This window comes from Oncorhynchus masou, chromosome 11 (assembly GCF_036934945.1).
Source record: "Oncorhynchus masou masou isolate Uvic2021 chromosome 11, UVic_Omas_1.1, whole genome shotgun sequence".
Lineage (NCBI taxonomy): Eukaryota > Metazoa > Chordata > Actinopteri > Salmoniformes > Salmonidae > Oncorhynchus > Oncorhynchus masou.
This window is the reverse complement of record NC_088222.1, coordinates 39,643,417-39,663,767: the sequence shown is the minus strand read 5'-3', so window position 1 is coordinate 39,663,767 and position 20,351 is coordinate 39,643,417. Positions and strand designations below refer to the sequence as shown.

The 20,351-nt window shown below is 40.1% G+C and overlaps 1 protein-coding gene across 2 annotated transcripts; it reads left to right on the top strand.

The window, feature by feature from the left end:
• The first annotated feature begins 514 nt into the window (after window positions 1-514).
• LOC135548687 (protein C-ets-2-like) lies at window positions 515-8,339 on the top strand. Of its 2 annotated transcripts, none has more exons than XM_064978518.1 (10): window positions 515-754; window positions 1,582-1,651; window positions 3,064-3,184; window positions 3,871-3,990; window positions 4,333-4,533; window positions 4,756-4,830; window positions 5,022-5,225; window positions 5,434-5,703; window positions 5,871-5,989; window positions 6,154-8,339. In XM_064978518.1, the coding sequence occupies exons 2-10, from the start codon at window positions 1,589-1,591 to the stop codon at window positions 6,367-6,369; spliced, it is 1,389 nt and encodes a 462-aa protein (XP_064834590.1). In that variant the 5' UTR covers window positions 515-754; window positions 1,582-1,588; the 3' UTR covers window positions 6,370-8,339. The 2 variants fall into 2 exon arrangements, with proteins under 2 accessions (XP_064834590.1, XP_064834592.1); XM_064978520.1 differs by having other exon boundaries at window positions 515-758.
• Window positions 8,340-20,351: the final 12,012 nt, after the last annotated feature.

Sequence of the window (20,351 nt, the reverse complement as noted above, 5' to 3'; positions counted from 1 at the left end):
TGAATGTATTTGGCTAAGGTGTATGTAAACTTCCGACTTCTACTTGCACAAACGCACACACACATATACACACACATATACACACACATATACACATATACACACACACACACACACACACACACACACACACACACACACACACACACACTATAAATCAATAGTTGTTTATTAGTCCAAAACTGCCCTTAACATTAACTTGATTGACCATGTTAGGTCATCTAACTGTTTGTTACATACAATTCGCTCTGTGGACTCTCCGGTTTTGTGATGAAACAAAGGTATGGTTGAATGTATTCTGCCACTGTGTCTTCTTATTGTTTTGGCCTTAGGCCCATATATCACGGTGATAAGGCATATGAAACATTTTATAGCAAACAACGCAATTATCACAACACAGTTTGTTATAAGTATTTCCCCCCTGGCTTGGCTTGAGAGATTGTATCCACGCACTGCTGCTGGCCATTTGTTTACTGCTCGCTCCTCCCACTGAATGTGCAACACAGCGCGCGATGAGCAACAGCAAAAAGAGCTGCACTTCCTCGTTGACTGGATACACTCGCCACACACACACACACACGAACAAACACGACTGCATTGTTTTGATTGCATTTTACACTGGTCACTGTATCTGGAAAGTAGGCTACAAAAGGCTTGTGAACATACAATATTGAATAGGATCATTTTTTCCATATCGAAAAGGATTGTAATTTACACTGTTGCTGTTTTAAGAAGCCGCCGATCAATTCAACAGGTAGGTAGGTTGTTCCCTTATTTGTTTATCTTCCCCCGTTCTTTGATATATTCCCAGACAATCTGTCAATGTGGCATTTGACTCAATACCGCTTTCGTTAATAGTTTGTTTTTGTTCTGCATAATATTTTCGAAAACATTTTGGGGGGTGGAATTCGCAAAGATAAATCCATTCCATTGTTTATGTTGGGGTAATTATTCATTTAACACTGATATTAATCTTTACGAATTATTGAATATGTCAATGGAAACACTATTGAATTTGCGGCCGCTAATCTAATATGAGGAACCACGGTGCACTATGACGAGGGGCCGAGTCATTTCGGAGAAACATTACATTTTTGACCGATGAGACAATTATGCGCTTTTTCTGTCTCAGCAATTTGTGATGTCATGGAAATTATGGTGTGTGAAATTGTAGATTTTTTTTTTTTTTTTTACATGTGTAAGTAATTCCCTAAGCTAGTCATATCAATATGTTCAGGTTGCTTTGAGTAAGTGTGTCAATGTCCATTAGACTATTGAATTCAATGTGCAGGCTTTATGCATATTATGTATTATCATTTAATAGTCGAGCAATTCAGGCTCTATTAAGCCATTATGTGCTCGGTATATAATAAGACATTGTAATATAATATGTAGTTGTTGCAGTTGTTACTATTTAGGAGAACAGTTCATCTATAGGCTGCATATAATTAAATATCATTATAGTAAAATGTATTACAACCATTAGAGAAAGATATGATACTAATTTCCATCCAGTGTGATGTCATTACTTATGTGTATTAGTGTTACTCATAAAGTTTTTTCTGTTGAATTGACCTATAGATTCCTGATGTGTGACCTCAGTATGGACCAAGTGGCCCCTCTGTCGACTTGCTACCGGTCCAGCCTCAAGGTGATACTTCACAAGGCTGTGCCACTAATACAGTAGATGAGTAGGACAATTACATACATTGTAATGCTGGAGATGGTTGTGTATAATACATATAGGACTACTGTATCACAACTGATAATGCAAGGCTGGATCAAAAGCCTGCACACCAAATTGCTCTCAAGGACTGGAGTTGGACCACCCTTTACTCGAGGCTACTTAGTTAAGAATGCACGTTTCCAAAGATCAAATGTCAGCAGAGATTTATTTTCAAATCCAGCATGTCTCGCAGCACACTCGGGGCTGCTATTCTCCTTCTCCGTAAGAGAAGAGAAGAGATGAAAGATGATAAAGCCAAACATATTAAACGTGAGGATAATTGGGGAGCTGATGGACGAGAGTCTCTGTCTTTTCCACCTTCTCTACTGCCACAAAAGTAATTAGTCCCCTTGGCAACTAGGAAGAAAAAAAGTCTCTCGGGACCTTGAGGGCCCTGTTTGTGGCAGCCTACCTTTTCTAAGGACGAATAGATGAATCATTAAACACTTTATGGATCAAAGGAGATGGTGTTTGTTTCTCCACCTCGAGTGTGGGGAGTTAGCCCTCAATTTTTTTAAATAAAAAATCACAAGTGCCTTACACTATTAGACTTACAGGCGCACCTATGCCACTTTAGCGTCCTAGTGATTTGTTAAGGTTTCATGTGCGGCTTGGTAGTATAACGTCATTAGAAGTCTCATCTGCATCTGTAAAGGGCTAATGCTGAGATGGGTACAGTGTAGATTCAAACAGTGAGCTCGTGTCAAAGGGGCTCCATCTTAGCTAATCAAATTGTGAAGAAGAGTCTGGTTTCCCTAACCTGATTTGAAGAGGGGATGAGAGAGAGGGAAAAGAGAGAGAGGCTGATGGAGGGGGAGGAGTGGGTGGAGTTTGTTTTCTTCTCACAAAGCAGCCGCCCACGCTGTTTGTGTGAACCCTCAGAGCTGAACTGCTCAGTGCTGAACGGATGCCAGCTGCCTCAAGGGAAGATTCTAGGTCTGCTACGCTACGGAACAGGAACACCATATATGGTCGTCCAGCCTGGCTGGGAGAATATGAAAAGCCTGATGTGTTTGACTAATGATGACAGATTGGTTCTGCTGAAAGGGAGTGCCCACATAAAGCATTTTTTCTCTCTTTGCTTTTGCCTGCTCTGTTATCTTATAAGACTCTGTTTGAAGAAGTGAATTAAGTTTTTCCTAAATGATTCACAGTATCTATGGGTGATCAGCTGTTGGTCATCAGGACAGGGCTATACTTGTTTCACCTAATTTATCCAATTATGTAGGCATACAGTAGTATGGGGCTTTCTCAAATTATCAGGCCAAAGAAAACTATTTGTGTCTTTTTTTATTAACTAACAGTGTGTTGTTTTCCTATGTGTTTGTCCTCTACAGCGGCAGGCAGCCTTTGACCTGTTTGAAGATCCCATGTCTCTGTTCTCTGGATACTTCCTCCCCTCAGACGATGACCAGTCTCTTCAGGAGGTGCCCTCTGGCCTCAACTGTTTCTCACACGGTATGCCACCACCACACCCTACGAACGAGCGTCACATCACTAGAGAGAGCCCTCTACTTTACACCAGTCACTTTCATAACACCTATACCAACTAATCACCCTAGCCCAAAGTCAGACCAAACTCTTCACAACTCTATTAGTCAGTTATTAGCCAGACATTATGTCACAAAGTTAACAATGTAGGTTAACTGATTGCTGGCATACAAATGATTTTTACTTAATGATTAACAGAAAAACAAGTGTTCATTTGTGGTTACATAGTTTTTGATTAACAATTATCCAGAACCCAAACGTTGTAAGTGAAACTCCCATCCAGGTCCATGGCAGTTAGCCATTTTAGTCTACCTGAACCCTATTTAAATATATATGGTTTAACATTTATTTTGGGGCTTTTGGCAGACACTCTTATCCAGAGCAACTTACAGTTAGTACATTGATCTTAAGATAGCTAGGTGGGACAACCACATATCACAGTCATAGTAAATATATTTTTCCTCAATAAAGTAGCAAAGTCAAGTGTGAGTGTTAGTACACAAAAGTTTTTTTAAATTATAATTTATTATTTTGGGGGGGTTGGGTTGAGGAGGGGTGCGGTTGCTGTGTAAACATTCAACTATGTTATGACACAAGAAAGGTCTAGAATGGTTGATTCATAGAGTAAGCAAACATTTGTTTTTTCTCTCCAGACATGGGCCCCTGCTCTGTTCCCCTGTTGACCCCTTGCAGTAAGGCAGTGATGAGTCAGGCCCTGAAGGACAGTTTCAGTGGGTTCTCCAAGGTCCAACGTTGCTATGGCATCTCCAACAGTGAGTCACCTTCTACACCTGCTCATTCTATCACTTATCGTCCTCCCTTTTTCTTCATTTCCATTATATATTTTTTTAATTACAAGGATGATTACTAAGTTAACTTTGTGCTTGTTTCCTTGCTGTATTTCCTGCTAATTTTCTACCCAATTTGGATTGGAGGTCAAAGACATTTTGGGCTCATTTTCATTTTCTTTAATCATTAAAAAGTAAGCCTAGTTAAGTCAAATCAAGATGAAGACTGGTGTATTTTGGTGAGGTGTCCATGGAATTGTGCTTGAAATTTTTTGTAATTTGAAATTATATTAAGCCTTATATCTTTTTACTTTCACTCTTTCACAGACCCTCGTAAGTGGACAAAGCAGCATGTGATGCAGTGGCTGCACTGGGCGGCCAGTGAGTTCAGCCTGGCCAACGTCCATTTCTTTAAGTTTGACATGAACGGCCAGGAGCTGTATGACCTGGGTAAGGAGAGCTTCCTGGATCTGGCTCCAGACTTTGTGGGCGACATCCTGTGGGAGCACCTGGATCAGATGATGAAAGGTAACAATGGCGTTGGAACATTTTAGTCAGATGGTGTTAGTGTGGAAGGCAGATGGCGGAAGGAGTAGGTTTCTGACACCTATCAAAATGTTATATTAGGGTGGAAATGTTTTTTTTTGTCCTGTGGAATTACTGTACCCTTTGGCTTAAAGATACACGCTAAAATCAAATAACAGTATTTCTGCTGGTTCCTGACTTTTGTCCTCCATTGTTTTCTTCCAGAGTGTCAAGAGAAAGAAGAATCCATAAGCCTCAGCAGTGTTGTGCCCTCCGTAACTAACTGGATGAGCTCTAGCGGTGAGTGTCCATTAGAAAAACAAACTAACCACCAGAGGCTTCAAATCTAATTAAACATCAGATAGACAAAACAGTTTGGCTTCAGCTTCATTTGAACAACAGAAGCCTTAAGCTGTCCAGAGATGTCTCTGAGGTAGATGTGATGAGATGAGCTAAATGGGCGTTTGTTTGTTCTTCTCTTCTTTCTGCAGGCTTTAGTCTGGTGGAGACCCAGTGTGCCCTGCAGGTGCCTGACAACAATGACAGTCTGCTTAGAGAGCTGTTTGAGACCTCAGACAAGACCGCCCTGCTGACTCCAGATCAGGAGTTCTCCATGTTCTCCAAGCCCCAGCTGAGCACGGTCAACGTCAGCTACGCCAGGAGCAACCCAGGCACAGGGCAGCTCTCCAAAGCCTGTGAGTAGGCAAACCCACTGTTGACTAGAAACTATTAATCAATGTTAATTAGTGTTCATTTTCGATCAAAGTCACATTAGAGAAAAAAAAAAAAAAAAACAAGGCAACACGTAAGCGATTCCTAAAAGGTGTTTGGTTTCAGTGATAGTTCCTAAACCTAATCCAGTTTCAGGTGAACTAAACATTCTTCTTTTTTGTTTATCCACAGTCTTGTCCCAGGACCAGAGTTTGTGTTCATTGGAGAGTGTGGATAGCATCGAGGGGCCAGAGTCCATGCTGCACTCCTGGGGCAGCCAATCCTCCCTGGCGGACAACCAGAGGGTGCCGTCCCACGACAGCTTTGAGGACGAGTACAACAGCAGCCCACTGAGTCTGGAGAAGCAGGGCCTGTCCTTCAAGGACTATGTCCAGGAGAGGAACGAGCCTGTGGAATTGGGACAGCCTGTCATAGCTGCTGCAGTGCTGGCTGGCTTTACTGGTGAGTTCATGAACCCGGTGACACAATCAAACACATCTCATCTTGTATGGAATACTATCCATCTTTCTGTCAACCCCAGTTCAAAACAGTACACTGCAGTTGAGTATAAGCAAACGATGCCTTTTGATCGCCTTCTGACTCCTCTGCCTCTTTTTTCCTCTCAACAGGAAGTGGTCCTATCCAGCTGTGGCAGTTCCTGCTGGAGCTCCTGACTGATAAGAGTTGTCAGGCCATCATCAGCTGGACCGGAGACGGCTGGGAGTTCAAACTCACCGACCCAGATGAGGTGAGTGTCAATTGTCCTCAATATGTGTATATCAGGTTGTGGAGGATATGGCCAAAAGGGTTTACAGGACCAGAAAAGTATTCAACACGAGCTATCAGAGGACATGAATATGAAGTAAACAGTTCTGTTTTCCATTGGTGTTTATCATTCCCTCTCTCCCCCAGGTGGCTAGACGCTGGGGACGCAGGAAGAACAAACCCAAGATGAATTACGAGAAGCTGAGCCGTGGCCTGCGATACTATTACGACAAGAACATAATCCACAAGACATCGGGCAAACGCTACGTCTACCGCTTCGTCTGCGACCTGCAGAACCTTCTGGGCTACTCGGCCGAAGAGCTCCACATCATGCTGGGGGTCCAGCCTGACACTGAGGATTGAATCAATTGCCGTTTTATCGAAAGGGAAGGGGTTGGAGATGGAGTCAATGGGGCTTCACTACCCCAACCTAGCAAAAGTTGCTAATGGTACAGGCCACCTGAAGGTCATTTCTGGTCATTAAACAGGTGGCACTGAGTGATGTGCACTGACAGTCGCTACACTGGTGGACAGGCAGCGAACATCTGCAATTTGGAGCAGCCGCTCCTGCCTTGGCTCTTGTGCCATCAATGTGCATTGTTGTGCAAGCTTTTGGTTGAGAGGGGTGCCAGTATTTAAATGAAGCGTTCCCTCTGGGTGAAAGTGTTGTTCTGCAAATTGTAATGGATCAGCTCTGTATCCATCTGCAAAGTGGAAAGCTGTCGATTGCACAGATGATAATTGCGATCAATGTAACATAGCAGATTTTTAAATTTAAGCCTGATACTCAGCAAGTGTGGTGTTTACAGAGTCTGAATAGTGGACATTTTTACATACTGTGAATGATCTTGGGGTTACCAAATGAGAATGCTTTTGAGGTGGGGGCTCCAGCACCATAAGGTTAGGCACCACACCCTCATGGTGTAATTTTCACAATCAACTTTTACCAGTTGAATGAGACACATGTAATCCTTTTTTGTATTACAATTATTCCAGAATATTTTATTCAATTATACAAACGAGGCAATATCTCATATTTCCATATCGCACAAATCCATTTTTCTGGACACTGGATAAAGTCAGTTTAAATATTTTGGTTTCCTTTTGTTTTAAGACACTCCAGGACCGGACTTGTCCAGAGCAGGTTGTAGATAAATACTTTTAAAAAATCTTTCTATCTGTAAAATACTGAAGACATGCATTTGGTGCATTTTCCTGATTTATTTTTTATCGAAAATACAAAATTGACAACATATCAACAATTCCCTCTGGGCAAGTCTGGAGAATATATCTACGGATAACTAAACAAAATTTGGTAAATGCAGATGCTTCTGAAGCTGGCGTGTGGGAAGAGTCTGACTTATGGAAAATGGCTGCTAAAGACAAGTACACTGAATTTAGACTACCAAATGCCAAATGCCTATTTAGACACAATCACTATCTCTTCAGAGTAAGTTACTAACTAAATATAGTCCAGTTTGTAACATTCTCTATGAAATGTGATTTTAAATCATGTGTAATTTAATGTAGTGAGCTTTGAAATGATTGCTGTATGTCCATTTTAAAGTGGTTGAAATTCATTAAAATGTTGATGAGAAACTAAAGAAAATACACATTTTCATCAAGATTTTTACATTTTATGTTTACTTTTTGAAAATATTAATGGACCAAAAATAGCAACAAATCTCAAAATTGATAGGTAGATGAAAAGTGGTGCCTGGAGTTTCGATGGAGAATGTATTTTTTTCTTGATTTTATGGAATAGCTAAGATTGCCTTACTGTTGTGCTTCGTAATGCATTGTCCTGCTGACCAGCTTGCAGCTCAACTGGAATACCAGTCATTGTGGTTACTGCATTTTAACTCTATCGAAAAGGACAATTGTTATTTGGGTCCCATAGTCCCATAGGGTGGCGCACAATTGGCCCAGCGTCATCTGGGTTTGGCCGGGGCAGGCCGTCATTGTAAATAAGAATTTGTTCTTAAACTGACTTGCCTAGTTAAATAAAGGTTAAATAAATATTCTATGAATATGCATATAAGGTTGAATGTGTAGCAGCTATCGTAATTATGTTTTGTTGTATGTCTATCAAGGGATCTGTTTGTGCCTCGATCATTGTTTATTTCTTTTTCTGTGGCCAAAGCGACATGTACACTGCCTTCAAAGTATTCACACCCCTTGACTTTTTCCACATTTTGTTGTTACAGCCTGAATTTAAAATGGATAACATTGAGTTTTCTTTGTCACTGGCCTACACCCAATAGCCCATATTGTCAAAGTGGAATTATGTTTTTTCAAAACATTTACAAATGAATAAAAAAATCTGAAATGTCTTGAGTCAATAAATATTCAACCCCTTTGTTATTACAAGTCTAAATAAGTTTAGGATTAAAAATGTTCTTACCGAGTCACATAATACGTTGCATGGACTAACTCTGTGTGCAATAATAATGTTTAACACAGTTTTTTAATGAATACCTCTACCTATTTGTAGATTGGTAAAAAAGCAGAGCATGGTGAAGTTATTAATTACATATTGGATGGTGTATCAATACACCCAGTCACTACAAAGATACAGGCATCCTTCCTTACTCAGTTGCCAGAGTAGAAGGAAACTGCTTAGGAATTTCACAATGAGGCCAATGGTGACTTTAGAACAGTTACAGAGTTTAATGACTGTGATCGGAGAAAACTGAGGATGGATCAACAACAGTGTAGTTACTCCACAATACTAACGTAATTGACAGAGTGAAAAGAAGAAAGCCTGTACAGAATACAAATATTAAAATATAAAGAAATGGAGCTAAGCACAGGCAAAATCCTAGAGGAAAAACTGATTTAGTCTACTTTCACCACACACTGGGGTGTGAATACTTTCTGAAGGCACTCTATATGGTTTATTCAAAACTATATTTGTATTTTGTTTTTTATATTTAACATTAGACTACTGTACTTGTAATACAATTCATATTCACTGTATAATCACTGGAGATAATAAGGCAGCCTTTTTCAAGTTCTTGTACTGATGACGGACACACAAAGATGGAGTACATTTTGGCATGTGCGCAATGTTATTTCTCAAACAAAAGGGTTGTGTATGTTCTCTGAATAATTTTAGACCTTTTATTCTATTGATTGATATTGTAGAACACAATGAAAAATTAAGATCAATTTAAGAATTCTGTTGTTGAATTATTAACATTTTGAATAGACATGTGAAGCAACAGGGTTATTGTAAAACAAAATGTTCTAATCGAATTTCGGCCTTGTTACAACGTCTGAGCTCTGAATATATCATTGGCAGTGAGACATGCTGTGCTGTTTGCTGTAACTTAAGCTGTGCATGTCATATACCCATGTAACTTATTAATCATAATTACTTTAGTTAAATTACATTGTCAGCCTTTCTGTGATTTTCAAATGGAAAATGGTTTTATGACATTTTAATAAAAGCTTAATTTTTTTATGACGCTTTTATTGACAGTTGATATTTAATTATAGTGAGTAGTAGATAATTATATTGGCCAAGTTTAGTAACAGGAAGGTTGCAAGTTCAAATCCCTGGGCTGATAAGGTACAAATCTGTCGTTCTGCCCCTGAACAGGCAGTTCTTTAACTGACTTGCCTAGTTAAATAAAGGTTAAAAAAAATACCGAAATGTATTTCAGTTGATTCAAATAACACTTTCTTAATTAAGCCTCATAGGATAACCATCTGTCACCAAGAATGAAGTGAAGTTTAGTGAACTTGCCAAAGTACAATGCACACTACCCCGTTTTACATCATATCTGAGCGGATTGCTCTATGCAAAAACTCCCATTTAAAATGGATGCATTCCAATTTAATTTATTAAGATAGTTTGTTACACAGACATATGCATACTAACACTGCTCAAGTCCAGAAGTTTAATCTGAATGCGATATTCAAAGATTAAAAAGCAATTACTCAAAGTATTAAAACAAATTGTAGGTAGCTAGTACACTCCTTGGTTGAAGAAGGGGAAGTTCCCATGTTCACTATTCGAAACGAATAATAATGTGAAGCTCTAGTTACATTCATTAATCAATCAGAAACTCTGGAAAAGACTCTACCACCTTCCCTGACATCTTCACACATCACTTACCCCCCATCCTATAAGTGAGAGAACATACATGTGAGATGTGGTGCCTCTTTTCTTGTGAGAGCATGTAGGGAGACCTCTCACCTATCTGATATCATGTCTAGACAGCACCCACGTCCCGGCTCTGCACACAACCAGTTTAACACTCTACACACACAGTCCAGCTAGCCTCCTACAGCTGTGCCTACAAAGGCCTATTCCTAGTCATGGGTATTCACCTACACAACTCAAAGTCTAACTGTCAACATCTGCATCCACAAGTGTGCATGTGTGTGAGAGTGAGTGTGTGTGTGTGTCAACATCGACCACAGTACAGCCTCTGCAATAAAGTGTGTGTGTGTGTGTGTGTGTGTGTGTGTGTGTGTGTGTGTGTGTGTGTGCGTGTGTGTGTGCGTGTGTGTGTGTGCGTGTGTGTGTGTGTGTGTGTGTGTGTGTGTGTGTGTGTGTGTGTGTGTGCGTGTGTGTGTGTGTGTGTGTGTGTGTGTGTGTGTGTGTGTGTGTGTGTGTGTGTGTGTGTGTGTGTGTGTGCGTGCACATATATGGGCATGGTTTACTGTCAATGCTATGAGAACAATGAGTTATGTGTGTATTTAATAACCTCTATTGCTCAACTTTGGAATACACAAACCACAAGTTGGTGTGATCTCATGAACATTTTAGGCATGTCCCTAAATGCAAATGCCATTGCCTAATACATACATAGTTGATCCAACTGCAAATTGGCTGTACACTAAGTTTTGCGCCCACTTAGATTTCCCTTGGCTCACTTCTCATACATTCACAAACTCAGAAATAATGTTACATTTAAAGGCCATTTCAGAAACCATACAGTGGAAACAATCGTGGAGGTCAGTAAATAAATGTACATTGGCTTGAATTATCATTATTAACAGGGAGGCAGGGTAGCCTAGTGGTTAGAGTGTAGAGTGTTGAGCTGACAAGGTACAAATCTGTCGTTCTGCCCCTGAACAGGCAGTTCACCCACTGTTCCTAGGCCGTCATTGAAAATAAGAATTTGTTCTTAACTGACTTGCCTGCTTAAATAAAGGTAAAAAAAAAAAAAAAAGAATTACAATACTATTTTTCTCAACATTTCCCAACAAACTTTCCCTCCTATTATGGTCTGACAAATAATATTGGTAGAAGATAGCTGACTAATACTGCTGATGAAAAATAAACACATCAGTGTTTACTGGTAGCAGTAACCTAACCTGCGGGCATATAGCCAGTCTGGAGGTGGCTCCCATGTGACAGGTGCAAACAAGATCCAACTCAAGTGTATCCAAACCCAACCTTAACCAAACATGGTGCAGCTATTGTGTTGATCTATTGAATGAAGAGAGCACATGACTGTCTCTCTGGCATTGTGTGCTAGTGAATGGCACTACTCTTTTGGGGGCCGATTCCGACTTAGGAAACTAACACCTTTCCTACGCACTTATCAGTAGTTGGTATTCAGACTTACCTTGTGCTGTAGTGATGTGCAGTTCGCAAAGGATTCATTCTTTTTTAACAACTCTTTTTACTGACTCATGATTCGTTTTTCTGAGTGACTCTCATTTTGTTGTTCATTTGACTTGCTGGCCTCAATGGCAGCAGATTTAATATGCGGTCCTCTGGCTGTGGAGACGTGCTCCCAGTGCTCTGAACAAAATACTGTAAAATAGATCATGCTGAAGGCACAGGCAGCAATAATAGCATAGAGAAGAAAAGTACATGTTTAAAACTGGTAATTGATCACGTGAATAAATGCAATTAATTGATTTTTATTATCAATGGGACATTGCCTGGTGTCGGGTGCCGTCTTTCGAATGGGACGTTAAACTGGTGTCCTGACTCTCTGTGGTCACTAAAGATCCCATGGCACTAATTGTAAGAGTAGTGGTGTTAACCCTGGTGTCCTGGCTAAATTCCCAATCTGGCCTTCACACCATCATAGCCTTCTAATCATCCCCAATTTACAATTGGCTCATTCATCCCCCTCCTCTCCCCCGTAACTATTCCCCAGGTTGTTGCTGTAAATGAGAATGTGTCCTCAGTCAACTTACCTGGTAAACTAAGTGTAAAATGATGGACAGCTTTGTAGAGCCAAAACATACACACAGTCTCAACAAACTCGAACTCGAGGGGTACTGCAGATGGAGAATGATATTGTGCTTATCACCCTCAGGTGGAAAAAAGTGTACATTAGGCCTAAGCGTTGAACAATAGTTATAAATCTACCCTAATCCTCACTAATCATGAACCTTTATGACAACGGTCCAGTCGTCGTGAACCGTGCGCCAGGCTCTAGGTTTAACTTACTACATGTGGTCTGTATTCCAAGAAGACCCTCAAGAACAACTACACAGACATGACAGAGGAAAGAAAAGTACACAGAATGGAATAGAATGATGCAAAATGTAAGCTACAAATTTAAGAAAACTAACACTAAAGTGACAGTTATAAATGTACATTGGGGCAAAAAAGTATTTAGTCAGCCACCAATTGTGCAAGTTCTCCCACTTAAAAAGATGAGAGAGGCCTGTAATTTTCATCATAGGTACACTTCAACTATGACAGACAAAATTAGAAAAAAAAATCCAGAAAATCACATTGTAGGATTTTTAATGAATTTAGTTGCAAATTATGGTGCAGCTGTAGAACTTTTGGAGGATCTGAGGGCCCATGCCAAATCTTTTCAGTCTCCTGAGGGGGAAGAGGCATTGTCGTGCCCTCTTCACGGCTGTGTTGGTGTGTTTGGACCATGATAGGTCCTTAGTGATGTGGACACCGAGGAACTTGAAGCTCTCGACCTGCTCCACTACAGCCCCGCCAAAGTGAATGGGGGTGTGCTCGGCCCTCCTTTTCCTGTAGTCCACGATCTTTTGTCTTGCTGATGTTGAGGGAGAGGATATTGTCCTGGTACCACACTGCCAGGTCTCTGATATCCTCCCAATAAGCTGTCTCATCGTCTTCGGTGATCAGGCCTATCAGCTTCATGGTGTCTGCAAACTTAATGATTGTGTTGAAGTCATGCGCGGCCATGCAGTCGTGGGTGAACAGGACGTACAAGAGGGGACTAAGCACGCAACCCTGAGGGGGTTTGGTGAATCCACTTCTTCAAATGGATTACTTCTTTACCTAGCTATTTTTAATAGCTCTTATGAATTTATAAATGACAGTGTATGGGGAATGCTATTATTAATATTTTATATTTTTTCACTTGACCTTATTCATGGTTTCCTCACTTTTAAAGGTGGGGGAATTTTGGGGAATTAAGTCAAGGTCAGAATATGGCATATCTGTAGATACGCCTCCGGCACAGATCTCCAGCTCAAACAAATAGCAGGTGAATAGCATGCTATTCTCATGCTTAAGTTGAGGGTCAGAATACACGTAGAGAGAAAAGTCCATGAAAAAGCAATTAAGCTCCATTTACGCACGCTTAACCTGGGTCTGAATCGGCCCCTTGAGGAACATGCTGTTCTACAGTGAAGGACAACACTGAAGTGTACAGAACATGGTTTCTTATGAGTGAGTGTGTGGAAGAACGAACAGTATATATGGTTTGAAGGAGTAGAAGTCTGTCATCTACAGGCAATTGCTGAACAACTGCTGCTTCATCCTCTGTTATGTGATTCATGCTCAGATAGAGAACTGTCAACTGCAAGTGACTGAAGCCTGCGGCTATGAATACATCTTCAAGTAGAAAACCTATAGATATACTGTTGATATAAAAATAAGATTCTATTTAAATTCATTTCTATGGATCATAACTTAGTCTTACTGAATACGTGGGACCTGTTAGACAACGCTATGGTCATTTAACTTGGTCTGTAGTGAAATTGTGGATGTATAAAGTTGAAAAACAGTAAGATGGCTATTTCGGTAACGTATGATTAATATCATAAATTACTTTATTTTTTCCATAGTAAATATGCAAATTCAAATTGCAAATGGCTTTAAGCGAATAACATAGAATTTGGGAGAGGTCACACAAATCAGCCATAAAATCGACACTCTTGTTGGCTTCACTTACATGTATCCCTGAGTTCACTAAGAACATTTTAAAATGAATCACAATATAGGTATCATTGTCTCTTTTTGTTGTTATGTAAACAAACTGGAAGTGGGTGTCTATGAGAGTCAACTTCCAAGTGCCTGTCAAAATGAGCAGGTTGTCAGACAGAGTTTTCTTCAAAGACACTTGTCTATTTTGATGCAAGGTATGATAGATAGCAAATAGAACTGAGCGTGGTTTATCCAAACCAATCACATGTAATAATAATGTCTCACTTTCATGTTGCAGCTTCAAAATGACATTACATCCATTCAGACCAATAGGGCTGGAGTTTATAGTTGGATATTTGACGTTTCATTTCTACAAAAAAACATTGTTCCACTGTTCAAAAACAACTCATGTAAATGGAATTGAAGTGGACTTTAATACTGAACCTTGAGGAGCCCCGTAAAAGTTATTGGACCTCACAGATTGACCTCACAGACCTCACACAGTAACAGACCTTCCCACTTCCACAGACACACAGACATTACAGTCCTGTCTCCACACTGGCCCATACCGTAAGGATGGCAGCGCACAGTAGCATTACTGAGTGTATGTTAGCAATAAAGGTTAACATCTCCATCTGCCTTCACTGGCAATCCGTGTGGGAGAGAAAACACCTCCCCCACAACTGAAAAGACAAAATGGCGCTTACGAAACAAAATCTAGCCCACCGCCGTGAGTCTTTCTTTATAAATAATGGTAAATCAGATGGTGCCTTGAGGCATGTTATTTATCTCAGTTATATAACTTAGATATATCTGTATCATATTATGAACTTAGTAGCTGCCTATCTAATGTGTTACATACAAAAATGATGATGATGTTTGTCCCTTTTCTTATACTATATAAAAAATATGATTATACGTTGCTATAGCAATACCATAAACCTCTGTAGAATATAATGGTATTATTGTATAACAGTGTTAGATCACATTTTACAAAGGTCTCAGATACACTACAAAGATGAATGAAGGAGTCAGCCTGCCCCTTCTACCACATTGCAAATTAAATCCAGTCACAGAAGGATTCCACTGCCTACTCCAAAAACACTTTAATGGCCTTTTCCTGGAAACTCCTGTTCATATCTTGAGTGTTACCGTCAATGGGCAGCACAACTGATTATGCAGGTCTGTGACAATAGGCCTTATTACACCCCAGATAGCACCCTCTTAATGAACACTTGATTAACATCTGCTATCTTTGAAACTGGATTTTTAGGAAATATTGACCCAATAAGTAGGCCCACCTACAATGAGCATATGGAATTGTCAGAGGTTTACTCACTAACTATGTTATTGCCTCAGGGAGATATAAAATACAGATAATTATGTGTACACACATACCATGCAATGACAGGTGTGTTACTGTACAGTGGGATACTTCATCACTTTCACTTCACATAGCTACAATTCTCATGCAAAACATGTTATGATATGGGTCACTCTCTCTCTCTCTCTCTCTCTCTCTCTCTATCACACACACACACACACACACACACACACACACACACACACACACACACACACACACACACACACACACACACACACACACACACACACACACACACACACACACACACACACACACCAAGGTTATTATGGTATTCGAAACGGAAATTAAAATTAAATAAAAATTGGAAAGTGAACTGTAATGAACTGACATATAACTAAGAAAAACATTTGAAAAACTAAAACTATACTGAAACTATTATCTTTGACTGCAAAACTAACTAAAATAAAATAAAACCATCATAAATTATGTTTATTGTAGTTTTTTTTGGGAGGGGGGGGTTCGAGCTTCTGAATCTGGGGAGTAAATGCTGCCAGTAGATGATTATTTTTCATAAAGGCCTAGCTTGTGCATCACTATCACTAGCTATCAGTAGCTGACAGGGAAGAAATCAGGGGGCGGGCGCAGACCATACAGTAGGTGTGTGCAGTGGAGGCAGTAGACCCAACACCAGCAGTGGTCGGTTGCAAAAGTCAATTGCTGGAAAGGACAAAAGCAGATATATTGTATTGTGTGGAACAGAGATGAAAGGGAAAAACCCAACCAACCTCAAAGTCAATCTGAACAGCAACCACAAAGAATTTCAGGATGGTGAATCAGCCATTATTTTATTTGTGACTACTTTCAGGAAACTAGCCGTATGTTGCCGGTCACTACTTCACAGGAGAGCCATTTGAACGTAAACTGTTTTTTAAATCCAAATGTGTTTTTTGGCAGAAATGCCTTCAGGAACATGTGAACTTTCATGTGCCTTAATAACAAACTTGTATGCCATCTGTAAATACGAATAAAATGGTTTAATTATAAGCCTAGCTGGTTTAGCCACAGAAAAGGATACCAACCTTCCCGCTAGCCATGATTGGCTGAGATAATGAGTGGGCTGGACATGCTCAAAGATGAGTTTGGATTGGTCTGCCATATAGCACGCTTCTGTCTATTTGAGCTGGTCAGTACGTGTAGGTAATCCTGTCTAATTATGCTTTTTAAAATATATATTGCATTGTAGATCTGCATAAGTGTGCTCTCCACTTTCTGTAGGACCGAGTTTTGAAATCATTGGAATTAGAGTGTGATAGCTAAGGAGATGGAGAAAACACCGGTAGACGGATTACATCTTCAAACTAAGGGCAACCATGGCATCAGTGATGGGGAGAAGTGGCCATTCCATGTTAAATAAGTCTAGCTAGCTACATTTCAGACATTACACGTTTTTAATTTTGACAGAAAATCATTTTCATTTCAAGTTAACATGTACTGTTAGCTAGCTAATGTTAGCTGGCTGGCTTGCTAGCTAACGTTACATGTATGATCTTATTATTCATATCTCAGAGCCATTTGATTTGCTTGTTATAGCCTAATGTTAGCTAGCGAACATTGAACCTGGTTGGTTAGCTACCTCCAGATTCATGCAGGGTAGTAACGTCATGAGTTGGGATTATGGTTCATTGTTTACCTAGCTAGCTAGCTACATGTCTTAACAAAAGACTCCACCATGCAAGTAACCATATCAATAGAATGTCACACTGTTGATAGACGTAGCTGGTAAATAACTGATGAATTTACAAAAGCTCAACACCTGTTGAATATGGCCGGTGTCAGTAAACTTTGGCAAAAAAGTGCACATTTTTGCCAGCAGCACAGTTGCAGTCACCAACACTCTGGATAACATAAAAACAGCCTAACCAGTGCTGCTAGGGTAAATAAAATGGTCAGCAAGCAGTTCTCTCATTTATGTCTGGAAGTAGCTAGCAAGCTAGCCAACGTTAGCCAGTTAGCTTGGGTGCTTGACTGCTGTTGTTAGAACAGAATGCTTGGATCAACCCTTAAAGAGATGGGTGGGGCTAAAGCTTAAAAATATGTGAACGATGCTGAATGGGTGTAAACAAAGAAGAGCTCTCCAGTAGGTAACAAAACATTCAAAGGCCATTTTCTCAAAAGTGAGGTTACAAGTTTATAAACTTTCAAAGCAGAATTACTTTCCCATTGTTCCTCCAATGCAGTGTATGATATACAATTTTATAGCCCTGTGTCTCTGCTTTTATCCAATGTAAAAAAACACAATTTCATATTTTGCAATATAAATCGGTCACATTTTTGGAATCCGGTCAGAATTCGACTCCTGGTATCACAAGAATACAGATAAGACATAGAAAATGTGTAGAATTGCGAGAAATTAGGTTTAAAACTTCTCAATGTTCTTTTCCCATGATGGCCTAACATGTAGAATTGCAGAATATTTACTTTAAAACTGCAAATTTTTCCCTCTGCCAACAAAAGACTGGTTTGAACAGTTTGAGACAGTTTGGAGTCATATGGGTTTGAGGTAGGGGTTTGTTACTATACCAATAAATGATCAAATCCATTCGGACCTTTGTCACCTAGGACATTTGTGTGACCGGACAATCACAAATAGTACTTGAGTACCCCTGCTATAGGCCTACAAAACATAAATGGCTCCTAGCCTCCCATGCATAAAACAACTTTCTTTCCCTAACACTAAAACTGAAACTAAATAATATAAAAACTGAAACTGGATAAAAACTAGTAAATCAAGTATGAAAACGGACTTATACTAAACTGAATTTCAAATAATCTAATAGAAAAAAAGAATAGCAAATCACAAAACTATAAAAACCTTGACACACACACAGTAAAGACTCTCTCTGACCAAACAGTTCTGTTTACTGTACTACACTGTGTGTTGTTTTGTTGTCAGGTTACCCGGTAGCTGCTCAGTTCCAGGAACAGTGCTATGGGAGGTCCAGCCAGTGAGCCAGTCATCCAGCTCCATCTGCAAGTGGTTACCTGAGAAACTGCCCCTGGCACTGCCATTGACGTCACACCCTAAATAAGAATAAGGAAATGTGCTGCTGGTCTTCAGCCAACTGAGGTTGGAGCAGATCCCCAGCCAAGCACCCCTCTCTCGTGCTTGTTCACTCATGTACTGTACACTCAGAGAACCCCCACCCACCACCACCTCACTACACACATATAGTACTAGTCAAAAGTTTGGACACACCTACTTATTCAAGGGTTTTTCTTTATTCTTTACGATTTTCTACATTGTAGAATAATAGTGAATACATCAAAACTATGAAATAACACATGGAATCATGTAGTAACCAAAAAAAGTGTTAAACATATATTTGAGATTCTTGAAAGTAGCCACCCTTTGCCTTGGTGACAGGTTTGCACACTCTTGGCAATCTCTCAACCAGCTTCACCTGGAATGCTTTTCCAAAAGTCTTTAAGGAGTTCCGACATATGCTGAGCACTTGTTGACAGCTTTTCCTTCACTCTGCGGTCCAACTCATCCCAAACCATCTCAATTGGGTTAAGGTCGGGTGATTGTGGAGCCCAGCTCATCTGACGCAACACTCCATCACTCTCCTTCTCGGAGAGCCCTTACACAGCCTGGAGGTGTGTTGGGTCATTGTCCTGTTGAAAAACAAATGATAGTCCCACTAAGCACAAACCAGATGGGATGTTGCAGAATGCTGTGGTAGCCATGCTGGTTAAGTGTGCCTTGAATTCTAAATAAATCACAGACAGTGTCACCAGCAAAACACCCCCACTGAGGTGCAGTTAACTCTAATGAACCTATCCTCTGCAGCAGAGGTAACTCTGGGTCTTCCTTTCCTATGGCGGTCGTCATAAGAGCCAGTTTCATCATAGCGCTCTATGGTTTTTGCGTCTCCGCTTGAAGAAACTTTCAAAGTTCTTGAAATGTTCCGGATTGACTGGCTCCAGGCCATCTGTAAGTATTTTCTAGGTAAAGCTCCGCCTTATCTCAGCTCACTGGTCAACAAAGCAACACCCGCCCTTAGCATGCTCTCTAGCAGGTATATTTCACTGGTCATCCCCAAAGCCAACACCTAATTGGTCGCCTTTCCTTCCAGTTCTCTGCTGCCAATGACTGGAACAAATTACAAAAATCTCCCTCACTCATTTTAAGTGTCAGCAGTCAGAGCAGCTTACCGATCGCTGCAGATGTACACAGACCATCTGTAATTAACCCATCCAATCCAACTACCTACCTCATCTCCTTATTTGTTTTTGTTTTTATGTTATTTTGCACACCAGTATTTCTACTTGCACATCCTCATCTGCACATATATCACTCTAGTGTAAATTGCTAAATTATAATTGATTCACCACTATTGGCCTATTTATTGCCTTACCTCCTTTCTTAATTTGCTCACACTGTATACAGAATTTAATGTTGTGTTATTGACGGTACGTTTTGCTTATCCCATCTGTAACTCTGTGTTGTTGTTTTTGTTGCACTGCTTTGCTTTATCTTGGCCAGGTCGCAATTGTAAATGAGAACTTGTTCTCAACTCGCCTACCTGGTTAAATAGGGCTATCTTCTGTATACCACCCTTACCTTGTCACAACTGATTGGCTCAAACGCATTAAGAAGGAAAGAAATTCCAGAAATTAACTTTTCATAAAGGTCCACCTGTTAATTGAAATGCATTCCAGGTGACTACTTCATGAAGCTGGTTGAGAGAATGACAAGAGTGTGCAAAGCTGTCATCAAGGCAAAGGATGGCTACTTTGAAGAATCTCAAATAGAACATTTATTTTGATTTGTTTAACACTTTTTTGCTTACTACATGATTCCATATGTGTTATTTCATTGTTTTGAAGTCTTCACTACTT